We start from the raw sequence: 15,527 nt of genomic DNA, 5'->3' as shown, positions 1-15,527 counted from the left end.
TTGTAATCCTAGCACTTTGTAGACAGAGACAAGCAGATGCCTAGGGGTCGGGTCGTTGGCCAGCCAGCCTAGCCTATTTGGTAAACTCCAGACCAATGAGAAACTGTTTCTCAAAAACAAAACTCAAGGTGCTTGACCTCTAAGGAATGACACCCAAGGCTAACTTCTGGCCCTGGTGTGCATGTACATCCATGGTGTGTATGTACATGCCCGCACACACGTGTGTAAGACAAATTCAAAGGGACCGAGGTCATTTCTTTTTAGACACACAGAGAAATAAAACTTTAGCAACTTTCATTCCATATCCAATCCACCCAAATCCTGCCTGCCATTTCTTTTACTTGTATTTATTACTGAGGGAGTGCATTTGGTATACGTGTGTACATGTGTATGTGTGCGTGCATGCATGTGTATGTCTGCATGCCTGTATTTTGTCTGTCGTTTTCTCACATTAGAAAGTACCTTCCACTACGAGAGCAGATTCTACCTGCTGCTTTCAGTCCTACCCCCAATGCCTAGCACACCCTTCATGCATACATAACAGTTTGCTGAACAAATGAATAGGTCTAAAAACACTAGGAGGTAATAAAGATCCCCTTATTAGGTTAATTTTCATCTATTAATTTTAGTGGTTTTTTTGTTGTTGTTGTTCTTAATCCGATACTCACAATTTCTGCCTTCTGTTCATAAACACAATAACCACTCCTTGAAACGCATTCTGGGCAGCATTTTCCCTCTAAGTGAACTAATTCTTCACCCTGTAGGAATGAGAGTTGCAGTGGTACACATCAAATTAACATCTCCAGGTAGCGGTGCTAAATTGAGAAGCAGCTGGATTCCTGACTGGAATGAGAAGCTCCTTAAGCTTCCTGCTTCAGCCCATTGCTTGTGTGAGTGTGTGACCCCTACCCCCGCCCCCACAGCCCCTTCCCCACCCAGACCCAACACCCACCCCAGCTGGCTTCCTCTGGGATGTCCCCTCATAATTCAAATGCACTCATCAAATGTCCTTCCGTGTTCTCGTGATGTGTGCGTGTTCTCTCCACCCCATAATTACCCACCTATCCATGACTAGGAGCTCAAAGGAGTAAGAAGGGCCATCAAAGCAACAGCATAGAGCAGCAAAGAGGAGTGGCAGGAAAGGCTCACACTATCTTAGATACATACAGTTAGAACTTGCAACTTTAATGTCAACAGTGGCATGCAAATCAAGCCAGTATTTGAATACCAAATCAGATGGATCCTTTTATGCACAGATGTAGTCTCAGGCATAAATTAAATAGCAGAAAAGTAATTTTTATTCATCATCCTGAAACTCTCAGTGTTAGCCAACTTACAGCTAATTTTCTTTTTAATTATAGGAGGAAGAAGAGAAATGCCACATTTCGAAGATGGATGTCTGCTTACAAAGTCTTCCCACTTCAATAATTCCAACTTATTTTTATTGTAAAATAATGAATGCTTAATATTTTAAAAAATCCAAATAATCATCAATATTATAGATTAGAAAGTTTAAATTCCTTTGCAGCCCCACATTCAGGAAATGTGCTACTAAATCACAAATTCTGCTTGCATCTTTGCTTATATAAACAATAATATCTAATACTGGCAGGCTGCGGAGTGTTCTCTGCAGCTGTCTACTTTCTAAAGGCTCATTTAGCTTCTGATGAAATGACATTTCTTTAAATATTTAATATTCAAATTATATTATATTTCAAAGTATAGAAACCATATTAAATAGAAACAACACTGTAAAATTAAATACTCATATTAAACAATGATAGTTTATGTGTAAAACACTATTTTAAAGGAGAACACATTGTAAAAGCATTCATTGTCCCTGGGTTGTCGCGTTAAGAATATATTTTTAGACTCTCTTCTAAAAGTCTTCAAGGTCTTCTAAAAGGAATATAAGTTTCCTTTTTAATGAAGGGAGTTCAGAACACAAGTTTCTAAAAACAAACACAAAATTACATGAATGGCTATGATATAATTGCTAAAAGTTATTTCAAAAAGAAAGGAGCTGCATGGATCTGTGTCCATCAAAATTCACACCAGTTAGAGGCCAACTGAGAGCAGTGGGTGCTACAGGGTTCAGCGTATTTACATATAAATTGTTTTGCAGAAAAACAAAGAGTCAGCCTCTGTGAAGGCGTCACTGAGATTCAAATTGAAAGTTGCTTTCAAAGCATATGAGAGGCTTTATATGTATGTAATCTAAGGTGCTTAAAACAATATTTTGAAGCAAGAAAGAGTATGTACTTCTATTAAAAAGAAAAGGCACGCAGGGCAGGGAGGGCGTTGCTCCAAAGCTCCCCTAGGCCATAGAGAGAAGGTGGCTGCTCAGAGCCTCCACACAAAGCTTCAAATACCCAAAGACCCTGTTCTTGGGGAACAGGGATTTGGCTTGGGTGAGATAGGAAAAGTCTAAACAGCTTTGCTATTTATAGAAGCCTGGCTGTCCCCAAACACTGCAGCTAGCCGCTGCGGAGAACGTGTTAACCAGCATTTGACTTCTGCCTTGAAAAGGACTGAATTGTGAAACGAACTCATTCATTCCATTTTTAAGTGGGCCCTCAACATCAAGTGTGCTGCGCCTTCTCTGGTGAACACCTACAGCCACGGGGGACAGCGGCTGGAATCCCCTTAACGCCCATTAGCACAGGATGGCCTTTTTTGAGATGGTTTTCCTCCAATGAGGGGAAAGGGAAGGTGCCCCAGTTACGCAGGCCTTCCCTATTGGGTGCACTGTGCTACAAGCCCTTTCTCCCAGCACACTGCATCTGGGATGCAAACAGTAGGTCCCTTTAAGAAGAAAGAAGCAATGTGATATCTCTATCTGAATTTATGTTCAAAGAGATGATAACATGCGCGAAATATGAAATCAATCACATTGTGCTATTCTACCACTGATCAATTTATGTTTCGGTGTCTAGGGGTTTTACTAACTACATCAAAGACAAGGAACAAGCCATTTTCTCCTCTTTTTTAACCAAGAAAAACTGCACGTTGACTTCAAGGCTACTTAGAACATTGCTGCTAACTGATTCGATAATCAACAACACTGGGGGGCCTGTGTGATCTTTGTCACCTGTAGGCGTGGACATCTATTCAGCTTCCTGTAGATGAGTGACACTAATAGCTAATGTACCCTTGCTCTCCTAGATTAGAAGTCAAATGACCTTGATATTTTCAGGAGGGAAGCAGAAGGCAGGGTGGAAAACAGCGGCAGTGCGCCTCCCAGCTCCCTGACAGTCATTTCCCTCAGGAGCTCTGAAGGCATTTAATTCATATTTCCATAATCCCTGGTGCTCCTGCGGACCTCTGTGCAGGATAATTTCTGTTTATGTATCTGCCTTCCCACAAATCCCAGGAACTCTCAAGGTCATGGTTTGCTTTTTTTTTTTTTCATCTTTTTATCACCAGCGATCCAAGCAAAGCAGAAATTAAGAAGCTATTAGAATAACCAGGCTTTAACAAGGTCATTAACCAAAGCTAATTTCGGAATTATAGTGTCTTAAAAAAAAAAAAAAAAAAAAAAAACAGCTGAAGAGTTTTCCCCCTTCCCAAGATTCTATTTTGGTTAAAAATTTCACTATTGGCAGTGTTTCTCACTTGGAATCTACTAACTTACACAAGACCTGGGGGGTATGTGGAAATGCTCTGGAAGAAATTAAAGACCCGGAGAAACAGGCAGCCAGCTTTAGAACCTCCACCCATAAAAGTGGGAAGCACAAGAGGCTGATGAGGCACCAGGGTGGTCTGAGGAACACAGCACTCGCAACTCCAGCAGCCGCTGCTCGTTGTCCACAAGGACACTCAGAGAGCCTGGCCTACGCCACCAGTTAGGTGACACTCTACGTCAAGGGAGCCAGCAGACACAGGAAAGGCGCTACCAGAAGGGACAGTGGGATGCGCCACTTTCTGTAAAGGACACTAAGAGTCCTTCACAGTGCTTACAAAGCCGACCAGGATTACCCCCCAACCCCAGTTTTCACAAACCTGGGACTATTCAACAAATTAAACCTCGGACAAGAACCCAGCACCCTCAGATACGGAGGCGAGGAAGGCCCACCCCGATGGCAAGAGAAAAAAGAGAGCTCTCATTGAGTTTCATGTCATCTCTTTGCAACCGTTCTGACTCCGCCCGCCAGCCTGGCCCCTCCCCCTCCCCCCCCCCCCCCCCCCCCCCCGCCCACGTTAGAAGAGAAGCAATGAAAAGGTGTGTAGTGGTGTATAAATCTATAGGAAGGCAGGACCCTCTCTAAGAATGTTTCGGCTCGGCCAAGACCTAGCTAGATGTAGGAGGCAAAATGAAAAGTAGCAACGCTGTAAATGACAGCCTTGTTTGAAAGCTGGCTCGTCTTTTGGATCTCTGCTGGGAGGAGCAGAGAAGGGGGGGGAGAGGAACCCACAAGGATAAAAAAAATACCGCCTTCCCTGAACCCCACCCCTACCCCCTACGCTTCATATCTCTGTAGTCCCTGTATTCTCAAGTTCACAACCCTGAGGGAAACTGGAGGGGCGGATGGGAGCGGCCAGAGGAGGAGAAAACTCTAAAAGCAAATTTTTTTAAGTCGGGGGTCAAAATTGAGTTCAAAGGTGGCGGGGGGGGGGGGGGGGGAGTAATTTCCCTAAAATATACATCTGAGGTCCAGCCACAGGCTACTGTGTAGGAAGTAGCTAGAAGTTCTGCAGATAGCAGAAGTCAACAGAGGGCCGTGGAGTTAATTGTTTATGAGGTGCCCCTTGCTCTCTTCTTTTTAAAAATTTTTTTTCTTTCCCAGTCCACAGGAGAGCTCATAGGTGTCTTTTTTATTTCTTAACTAAATGCAGCCAGTGGGCTTGCAGAAAGAGCCAAGCCCCAGGCCCACCTGCAGACCACTGCTTTAAGGCTCAAGGCCGGAGGCAACACGCAGTCCACTAGCCCTGAGGGCCAGCCACACTGCTTTGTAGGCTAATGTCCCACCTTATGTCCTTCCCTTTATGCTCCTGGCTCGGTTATTCTAACCTGACCAGATGCACAGAGAGCTAAAGGCTCCGGGGAGTGTTCCAAGCTAGTCAGAACAGTCAGTGACAATCACCTCCTATCCCAGAGTCTTTGTGCTAAGAGGCCCCCAAAAGTGTGAGCAGTCAGCCTGCCATTCCCTCTGCTGTGAGGAAGGAAGATGCAGCCACCGTCTGCTGGAAGGAACTGCGCAGTACAGATGGAAATGCCTTCACTTCTTACCAGGGCACAGACCACCTTGGCACACTCCGCCGTCTGGCAGGTCACTTGGCCCTGGTCACATGTGCAGAACTCGCAGGCCGAGGCCTTCCACATTTCATCCTGGTATCGCAGGACCCCACTGGATGGGCAGCTTCTGGCAGGGAACACACATTCCTCACAGCACTGACCGTGATGCCGAGCTCTGCTCTGACCCTAGAGAAAAAGAGAATGGTGAGAGACGGGCAGTCTCCCTAGGAGACAATGGAAACACGCCAGCCAGCAAAGTGGGGAAAAGACACACGACAGCGATCATGGGTACCACAGCCCTCCTGGCCCAGGGGAAGGCCGGTCTCCACCTCAGCTCTCCTGCTGCATTCAGGAGGCCCTCTATATCTTTGTATAACATCCCACATTCTCTGACACTTTTGGTTCTATCAAAGGGCACTGTAGACTAAGAAATACATTTCTAAAATGGTCCAGAATTGAGCTTAGAAGGGCGAGCTTGCAGATACCTTTTCGCATCTCAGTGGCGGGCAGGCCTGTTTGTGACACCTGACCTCTCCCTGGTCACACACACACAGGGTACAGGCATCTTCTTTCCACTGTTCACCATGCTGAGAGAGAAAGGAAAAAGGAAGATGGCACATCAGATGCCACACGCATCGCACAGAAGCTCAAGCCCGTACTCTCCCGTTCCTGAGAAGGGAAATTACTTAGGTAGAAATGACCTCTGAAAGAAAAGTCAATGACTTTTCAAATATATTTTCATTTGGATCACACGGGTGCAGTCTGCTGAGGTTCACTATATCAAACACGTAGAGGGCCTGGGAACGCTGAGGTGTAACTGGAAGACCGTATTGCTTGCTTCCTTTGTGGAAGTTCTTTAGGTATTCTCTGCCAGGAGACTCTGGTATATGCATATTTCCCAGCTTCGCTTGCAGCTAGGGTACAGGAGTTGTCGCAGTTTTGTTCAAATGTGGGGGGTCAAAAAAATTACTCTCCAGCCATGTTTTTCATCCACAATGCATATATAAGCATGACCTTCTTGGCAATAAAAAGTCATCCAGGGGATACCAGGGAGATGTGATAAGGGACACACCCATGTGAGGTTAACACTGAGACCCGACTTGGTCATACCCCTCCCCACTGGGATATCTTGTTTCCTACAAACAAATGTTATCATTTTAGTTACTTTTATGGGGGGGGCATTCTTGGTAGTTGCAGCCATACAGATTCCAACCCTTTCAAAGCCTGTCTCTTAAAGGAAAATGCAACCTAGCACAAACCTGTCCAACAAAAAGCAGGGAATACACAGCACAGACAAAAAGTGTTTTCCTATTGCTACAGAAGTGGCTCAGTGACTCAGAGCACTGGATGCTCATGCAGAGGACCTGGGTTTGGTTCCCAGCATCCATATGGGGGATCACAACCACCTGAAACTCCAGTTCCAGGGATCCAGAGCCTCTTCAGGACTTCAAAACACCAGTTAGGCAAAAACAGACACATACAAGCACACACGCGCACACACACGCGTGCGCACACGCACGCACGCACACACACGCGTGCACGCACGCACGCGCGCACACACACACACACACACACACACACAGAATCTTAATTTGAAAGTTCTGTCCCAACTAGTTATTTCATTCATATCTCAAGAGAACCATCTAGAATTAGTGAGGCTCTGATTCCAGATTCCCCACTGACTGCCACAATCCCAATTTCTATTTAGTTTGCCTCAGAGTGATGAATAATCAAGAAAATCAACTGCTTTTATTTTGCACGTGTTCTCTGCTTCAGAATGATGAGACTTTTGATGCACTCAGGCACTCGGAGGACTCAATTTGCTGAAGTCACCTTTATTTTACACCTCCTGGAGTTTGGGCATGGCTGTCTAGACTGTTTCAAAAGCGTCACTTGCTTTGCAGCTCGCTCCAGCCTCACAATGGCCTCGCTATTTTCATGTGTCTTCCCAGCATAATATGGGGCAAGCTGCCCCAAAATAGCAGTGCATGAAACCCAACGGAAGAGACAGGTACCCCCCCACAAACCCTTGAAATGCTGCACAAACTGTCAGTGACCAACGATAGCTCCCTCTTCTCTTCAGCATGTGTGTGAACAGTAAGCTTTCCCAAGGTTCGTGAACTGGGTTCTGCTTGCCAGCACATTCTTTCATATTTATAATCCTTTTCAGCTTAATTTTTTTTTCCATAAAGGCTTTTCATGTAATTAAGAAAAAAAAATCCATTTATATACTGAGTTACTAACCCTGGCAACGAGTCAGACCCGAGGGTGGGGAGGTTCTGTGGTTGGGAGGCATGGGCCAGAAGTGTGAGAACATGTGTCGGACCGCCCACATGGGGCATGTGGAGGTTACCTCATACACTTGGCCAGCAGCAGAACAGGAGCGCGCCGAGCACTGAGGGCAGCATTTTCCAGGGACTCGAACGACAAGTTCATCCTTGACACCCAAAGGGGGGCAATCCATCAAAAGAAAGTATTAATAAAATCCACATCGGTAGGAAAATCAAATTCACAGCCATCCCAGCCACATGCTGCAAGTGTGTGTAACAGCAATCCGTGTCATTCAGCATTCATTTGTAAGCCAGTGCTCTGGTACACATCGGTCTCTCCAAGGTCAATGTGAATCTTAGGAAGTATATGCATGGCCTGTCTTTTACTAAAAACCATCAAAGCACAAGAAATTTGAAAAATACAGCAATCTTTGTCTTCACCAGGCAATCCTAAGCACTGTGCATGACTCTATGAAGTTGATGGTCTTATTCTTGCCTCAAATGAGAACACTAAGAATAGGTAGGTTATGTGACTTGCCTAAAGTTATATGACTGCTCATGGTAAATGATTGAAAAAAAACTTCAGAGCCCCAACCATATTAACATTATGAATGTGTATACTCCTCCTGACTCACGTCTAAACTCCAAGGCCCTTCCTGAAAGCTGGTTTGTTATACCTCTGCATCTGGATCTAATCCATATGTTTATATAGGTATTAAGGACATTCTAAACACAAGCAAGATTTGAGTATCCTTGGGAAATTGTGAAACAGGTGCTACAGCAAAATGTGACAGAGTCCTACAATCGGAGAACCATCCCCAACTGCCCTATCTCTTCATCCTCATCTCTACCACTACCACTAGTAGCCCAGAAAAGTCAGGCACTTAGCTCTGTTGTCATAGAAACAGTATCCCCACTGGTCCCCACGGCCTTCTTCAATATCCAGAAGGAGGCTGAGTTAAAAGGGGAAGAGAGATGGGAACCAAATTAGGTTGGAGTAACTAAGAAGTGGTAGCTCTTACATAGAAGATGGAACCTTCCAGAACAGTCACCCCACTTTCTCTTATGAAAATGAGATATAGTCTTTACTGTATAACTCCTCTGATGTTCCTTCTGGAAAAACAAGAAGGCCAGCATACCTAAGACAGAAGGGATGGGGTCCTGCCATGTCAGCTTTTCATAGAAAGTTCCAGTAATACACCTCTGCGATCATGTAACGCACCTACACATTGCCACTGAAGTTTCTGAGTCAGGACCTGATAGGTTTGTTGCAAACGACAGCAGCTCTTTTCTTTGTGGCGATACCTTACTATTCTACATGTCAAGTGTTACAACCATCGATGTTCGACAGAATATATGAAAACTGGGTAGGCAATGAGAAAACTGAGCCTTTCTCGACTTCAGAAAATGTGGTTGATGAAGTGAAGTGGGGGCAAACATCATCACCAGTGTCCAGTAACTTCCCAATAGCCAGCAGATGCACTAAGCCTTGCCCATCCTCTGTCCTGAGTAGCACATTCAGTGTTGTCTTTTCCAAAGACTTATTTTATTGCTCGTGTGTGTGTGTGTGTGTGTGTGTGTATACATATGTACATGTGTGCACATGTGTATGGTGATCCACAGAGGCCAGAATTGGCCTTCATATCCTTGGAGCTATATGGGTGCTAAGAACCAAGCTCAAGTCATCTGTAAAAGCAGGAAATGTTCTTAACCACTGAGCCATCTCCCCAGCCACTCTGTCAGTCTGTCTTAACCAACATAGCCACTGCAAAAGCTTTAACACTATCCTTTTCTGGCTTTCAGATACTCCTTTTAAAAACACAGTCTAACTTGACCCAGTAAATACGGACTATGAACCACGTCCATCTTACCACCTATTTTTATAAGTAAAGTTTTACTGGATTATGGCCACACACCTATATATTTATATACTGTCTATCATCTTTATGCTACGACGGCAGAGCTCAATAGTTATTTTAACTGCACTGCACACAAAGCTGAAGCTACTCAATCCTGCCCTTTGCAGAAAGATGCACGCCCTAGACCTAATATTATATCATCCATAATTGCAGAAATCCAGTCCTAGGAAATACGGTGAATGCGATTGCTTTTGGGGAGGTAGAGTTACCGGGAGGACCATATTGGATTGTGGTTGCCCTTAAATAAAGGCTCTTGTGATAATGATGTTCACAGTGTCTGAGAGCTCTTGACAAAAATACCTTTCTGTCATAGTATATTGGAGGATATCACAGAGAGATGCCACCACAAATAAAGTAGAACTGACAGCCATCTTCCTATCATTGCTGAAAATTTACTGACTATATGGTGCTGCATGGCCTTTTCTGGCTGTGTAAGTAAAAGCACAGATAAGATTCATCATCTCCTCCCAACCCCCAGCCTTTCTGGATCAGATCTCAGGCCTCACAAACTGCTGTGTGAGGTGGGAGGAGCGGCAGCCCCTGAGTCCCAACTTTTCCTATCTCTCTACATCTGGTCAGAGCCATTAACATCAACAACACAACATAAAGGGGAGGGTTGCTAAGGGGAATCACAGAAAGTGATTAAGAACTGGGGTGGCTAAGCATCAAAACCACAGTCAGAGAACAGAAAAGGCTCTCAGGACAACAGTGCAAACCGGAGGTGACGGCTTTGTTTCTTGTGTAGGGAATGTGAGTGGGCCAGACAGCGGAAATGGGGAAGATCTTATCTTGGCATGTGCAGCCACACCAACTGAAAGTGGGTCAGATCCCTGAGCACCTGGCCACACATCCATGGGGACGGACTAGAGGACAGGCCACCACATTGCAACATTCAGGCAGTAATTAAAAAAACATTTCTCTTGATCAAAAATAAAAACGGGGCTGGGGGAGTGACCAAAGACTAAATGGTAAGGAAGGGAAACAGCTCCTGTTCACTTTGAATCCAAAGCTGTGTGTTGAGGGCTGAGCACTCTGGGGGACAATCAAAGAAGAACCATGAAAATGTATTACGTTTTAATCGACTCAGCAGCATCCATAAAGAGATAAAGGCCCCAAAGAAACACAAACTTCAATGCCTTCTCTTTCCTCTTTGTTTCTTTTCTTCTATTTACTTTCTTGTGCTGGGAACCGAACCTGGAACTTCGTGGATGCTAAGCATGATCTCACTGTGACTAAACTATGCCCGGCCTCCTACGGTAGCTCTGACGATGAGGAGATGGCTGGAGACAGCAAAGGGAGGCGCAGTGTGGCCTAACGGTGTAAACAAGAAACAAATGAGGCCTTGGCGTCTGTTTTTCTCTCGTCTCTGCACCTTTAGTCCCGGAAATAGTAAATATAAACTTAAGACGTTCTCCTCAGAGCTGCAGAAAGAGACCAGGTGATGAATGAGAAAGGACTAATGAAAGAGTAGATCAACCTAAGAGTCTAGAGACATAAAAATTGGAACAGAAATGACTCACTAACACCCAACTGGGGGCGGATGCCAAACACTGGAATACAGTAGAAAATGGTTCTGTATTGAAAGCAAAATGTAAGAAAAGATGCAGGCGGTTCAGTCTGAACTTGCTATCTTATCAAAGGACCAGCTACCCCTCATCTGAACACAAAGACCAGAAGCTTCTCTCTTGACTGTGGAGCATCCCCAACTTTTAGCACGTGATGATCCTAAGCAACCAAATAAGCAAGAATCTCTATTTGTGTATCAGGGCTGCAGTAAATTACCAAAGAAAGAAATGTAGCATCAGGGATTATTTTCATTCTGCTTCCTGCCCTTCCCAAGCTTTCCTTAATTAGTGAAAAAAAAAAAAAAAAAAGTCCTCTTATAACTAAAACAAAAGAAAACAAACAAACGAACCTCCTAAGTCATAGAAGTCCTTGAAGACGGATATGAATACTTCAGAGCTCAGCTGTGGAAAATGTGTTTTCTAGTGATGAACTTGCATTTTTTCCCTTACATTCAATGAACAAGTGGATATAAGATACACCGGGCCACACTTGATTATGTCAGCAGCTATTGCTACTGTGACCATTACACTAAATATACACCAGGAGTGATGTTTCGAACTGTACTGCTTGCTCTGGCCATCATAGCTAGGACAAGTTACTTATCCTTCTCATCCCTTGGTTTCCTTGGATACGAAAGAAAAAGGGTAGCAATTGCTCCTACTTTATGGGTCTGTTGTAATAATTATAAAAACCTTTGAATAAAGAACTAGCACATATTAAACACCTGAAAAGTAGTGGTGGTGGTGGTGGTATTGGTGGTGGTGGTATTGGTGGTTGTGGGGGTACTGGTGGGATTAAGTGTTATATCAACAACACTAATTTTATGAGACTCCTCTATGTCATTGCAACAGTTAATATTTCACAGATATATTAAGTCAAGTTCTAGGTGATCTGTGGCAAAAATGACTTAAGGATACAAAAGTGACAGAGCTCACACACAGGTCAATTAGGCCTCAGGTATCATGCTAAATTTCACCTTTTTACATCGATTACATACATTGATCCAAACAATGAGTGAATACTATGCATGAAGCGAATGTATCTGCTCACTCTTCTTTAACATGAGAAATAGTACTTTTAATTGTTCCAGTGTCTGACCCTCATGTGCAGTGTGTGCCTGTTTCACTATTTAATGTAGAAGACTCCCAACGGCCTCCATTTCTCCTGTCTCCTTTATTGTAAGGCAACAGTGCTGCCCTCACTATGCAGGGAGAATAAACTGCCGTCTGTGTTAACACGCCCAGCCCAACCTGAGATCCCTGTCTGACGTGACAGCGGTGAAACACGGTCCCGTGTACTTTTACCAAGACAATCTCAATTCATCACCAAGTGGATGCTAGGACAAGACTGGGTGATGGATTGAGAGCTGAGGCAAGAGCACCAAAGCTGGCACAGTGTGGCAATACAACCCAGCCTTTCAATTAGATACATTTCCCTTGATTTGGCATTTAGCATTTCATGTCTAATTGCCTTTCATCTGCCTTTTAAAACATTTCCCACTTGTTTCAATATGCCACCTTATTGATTTTGTTTTATTTGACACAAAGTGCTACTCTGTAGCAATTATATCTTGGTTTCCAGGTTTTCCGTGGATCAAAAATGAACTATTTTTTCCCCCACTGGAGGCAAATCTCCTCTCACAGTTATCTGTCAACTTCCATGGCACATCCTTGGGGGCCTCTGAAAAAGGAGAAAACTATAAAACTCTGCCACGGGTACTTGCAATGGAGTCTTTCCCTCCACATTTGTGTGAATAGACTAACAGTTTGAAAATTGAATCCGCTTTAGATAAGGAGGGTCCCACTATCCCGAACAGGGTCCCGAGAAAACGCTTGGGGAATCTGAGTCATTATCCCATGAGAATTAAATGGTATACATCTGGGTAGTCATGTTCAAAGACATATCTGTGTGTCTTTAAAAAGTAGTCTATACCTATACTTGGGGGTGGGGAGTAACAAACCTCATCTTTTTACTGAGTTTTCCAGATGTTTAGTCTGACATTCTTTTGGGACATCTGCACTTCAAGCTGGAGGCTCCCTGATGTGCAGCCCCAAGGCTTAATCTCATTGCACAACAATTTGCCTAAATGGCTGGCAATTAGACCTATCTCCATCTTCTAAAGAAAGAAGAAGAAAAGACATCTTTGATGTTGTCTTCAAAAGCACAAGGAAAATGAAACAGCCCTGGCTTCTGGGCTCTAGTGCTTCCTAGGGTGAGTGCCTAACAATACCTCAGAAAACTCTCCAAAGTCTTCAGCAGTTAGCTCCCTGTGAAAGGTCTATTCTGAGGGTATCTTGCTTACCTGGTTACAAAACAGAGGTTGACACTGGGCTGCAAAGCACTGGCTGAGCCCATTTCTGCACACACACTTGGCACAGCGGCTCAGTTGCCAGTCCTGTCCGTCCTGAAACACACGGCCATCATAGGAACAGGGTTCTGGAAGAATAAAGGCATAGGGTTAGGGGGAGGAATGCATGTGAGGGCCTCAGAGCTAAGCGCATGCGTGAACGGGGCTAAGGGCCACACATGCTTTGTGAGTAGTGGGGTGGGGCTTTCCTGGGTTTCACGCCCTGCAGTTGCTACTTTGCCCTCTGTGAGTCTATGCAGGCAATGAAGTCTGGAAGGGTGTGGAGCCTCAGCTCACGCTACTTGGTTCATGTGGTCTATGAGTCGTGTCCTTGGGGAAGTTCAAAGTGCCTGGGAGGGTCTCCTCTCTCCCTCTGAGCGTTCTCGGACCCACGGGAGCAGACAGAAAATACTGAATGTTTCACATACAGAGAGATCACAGAAGCCAACTAAGAGCTTTCTTTATTCTTTGAACAGGAAAAGTTGGATTTTCACCAGTTAGGTAGCTGCTTCTAAACGATGCTCTAATCGCTTGAGGCAAAGGGCCTTCAATATGTCTTTCTCACAGAATGCCAATGAAAATGCTCTTAAGATCTGAGAGTGAACCCTGGAAACTGAGGCATCACACTCCCCATGCTACCCCCACCTGACTGCTCATCTATTTTCACACTCAGGGTTTGTTTGTTTATTTGTTTGTTTTTCTCAAAGCAGCTGACAGTGCTCGGATTAGCTAGCCGGTGAGTTCTGAAATGCCTAAGGCAAACCTTCTACTTCCATGATTTCCTGGGCATCCTTTAAGATCTTGGGTATCTCTATAATAAAAGGCTGCAGAAGTAAAAAAAAAAAATAACTACAGGCTGGAAAGAAACAGGAGGCAAGGCAAGAATAGAGCATGGTGTCCTTTTAATACTGAATAAAAGAAGTATTCTAATCATTTCATGTCGGCACAGAGCATGATGGAGTGGTGACTATTCCTACTTCTAATAAAGTTCGTACAAATAGCTCTGACAGTACAACAGGGCACGTGCCTCTAAAATGTGATTCAAGGGATACAAGGGGAAAGAAAGCATGTTTCAAAGGACTCATCTAGAAGCATGCTCTTGGCTTGCTGAGAGAAAGCCAGGTGCAGGAGTAATCTGTTCAGTGAGGTTACAGGAAACAAACACAAACAGAAGACACCCACCCCACCCCACTCCCCGGCACCACTGTGCTTGTTTTAGAGAAAGACATTACACCATCTCAAAAATCAGCAGACAGGTCGGTAGCAGTACTACCTGGAGACCAGGTCTACCTTCTGTCTGTCAACGGAGGAGTGCTCTTGGCCTCCTGAAGTCAAATCAAAGGACTGTTTTCCCTCTCAGAGGGTGTAGGTGTAGAAAGATGCAGCTGGCTAAGGCATGGCATATAGAAGAGACCAGCAGAATTCTACATTTGGAATGCTACCTAATGCTCTGTGCCAATCCACTGTCTGAGCACACCTTGGTTCATATAGGAAGGGAACCTCTTAGGTCTATGCTGAACAAGAAGGGACGAGATTGAAGGTGTCACCTGTAACCTCAAAGACAGAGCATATCCCCGCCCATCAGCTCATACTCACTTCCAGTGCCCACACAGATGGGGCAGCAGCTTCCTTCAGCAAGGAATCCCAGCTCCTGTGGTCCACATGATAATGGGGTGCATTGTTGGTGGGAGCATCTCACCTCACCATGGGTGCAAGAGCACACAGTGCACGGAGCCGGGGCCCACTCTGTGCCGTGCTGTAAGTCAAGTAGATAAAAGAAGGTTAGCGCCAGACCCCAGAGTTCTGCCAGCCCAACAGACATGAGCCTTCTCTCGTAGAGCACAAGAGCTTAGAAAGGGTGGGAAGGGGCCAAACTGGCAAGGTTGACCAGAGATTGCAATGTTCTCTACTGGAGATCAACTGACAGCCATGCTTTCTTTCTATTACCTCCAAGATCCTATAGTTGAAAGTTTCAGAAAGATGCCAGAAGAAAAGAGATGACGCCAATCCCATCCCCTTAGTATCTTTTCCTGTGACTGTGATAGACTACTCCTGATAAAAACAACTTCAGAAAGAGAGGGTTTGTTTATTCTGGCTCACAGGTCAAGGTTTAGATTTACAGCAAGGAAGTCAAGGTGGCGGAAGCTCAAAGCAGTTAGTTACATCAACTGTACAATCAGGAAGCAGAG

At 44.6% G+C, this 15,527-nt stretch overlaps 1 protein-coding gene across 1 annotated transcript in view; it reads right to left on the bottom strand.

Moving 5' to 3' along the window:
- Fras1 (Fraser extracellular matrix complex subunit 1) overlaps positions 1-15,527 on the bottom strand; it is a 401,691-nt gene that overhangs the window by 220,558 nt on the left and 165,606 nt on the right. The window contains exons 5-10 of the mRNA XM_051170886.1: positions 14,935-15,094; positions 13,294-13,427; positions 7,590-7,673; positions 5,722-5,823; positions 5,231-5,422; positions 669-758 (exon numbers count right to left, since the gene is read on the bottom strand). Coding sequence (XP_051026843.1) covers positions 669-758; positions 5,231-5,422; positions 5,722-5,823; positions 7,590-7,673; positions 13,294-13,427; positions 14,935-15,094 — 762 coding nt within the window. The remainder of the gene's footprint in view (positions 1-668; positions 759-5,230; positions 5,423-5,721; positions 5,824-7,589; positions 7,674-13,293; positions 13,428-14,934; positions 15,095-15,527) is intronic.

This window comes from Acomys russatus, chromosome 28 (genome assembly GCF_903995435.1).
Source record: "Acomys russatus chromosome 28, mAcoRus1.1, whole genome shotgun sequence".
In the NCBI taxonomy this organism is placed as follows: domain Eukaryota; kingdom Metazoa; phylum Chordata; class Mammalia; order Rodentia; family Muridae; genus Acomys; species Acomys russatus.
Note: the sequence above shows the minus strand (reverse complement) of the source record. Positions and strands in the feature narration are given on the sequence as shown.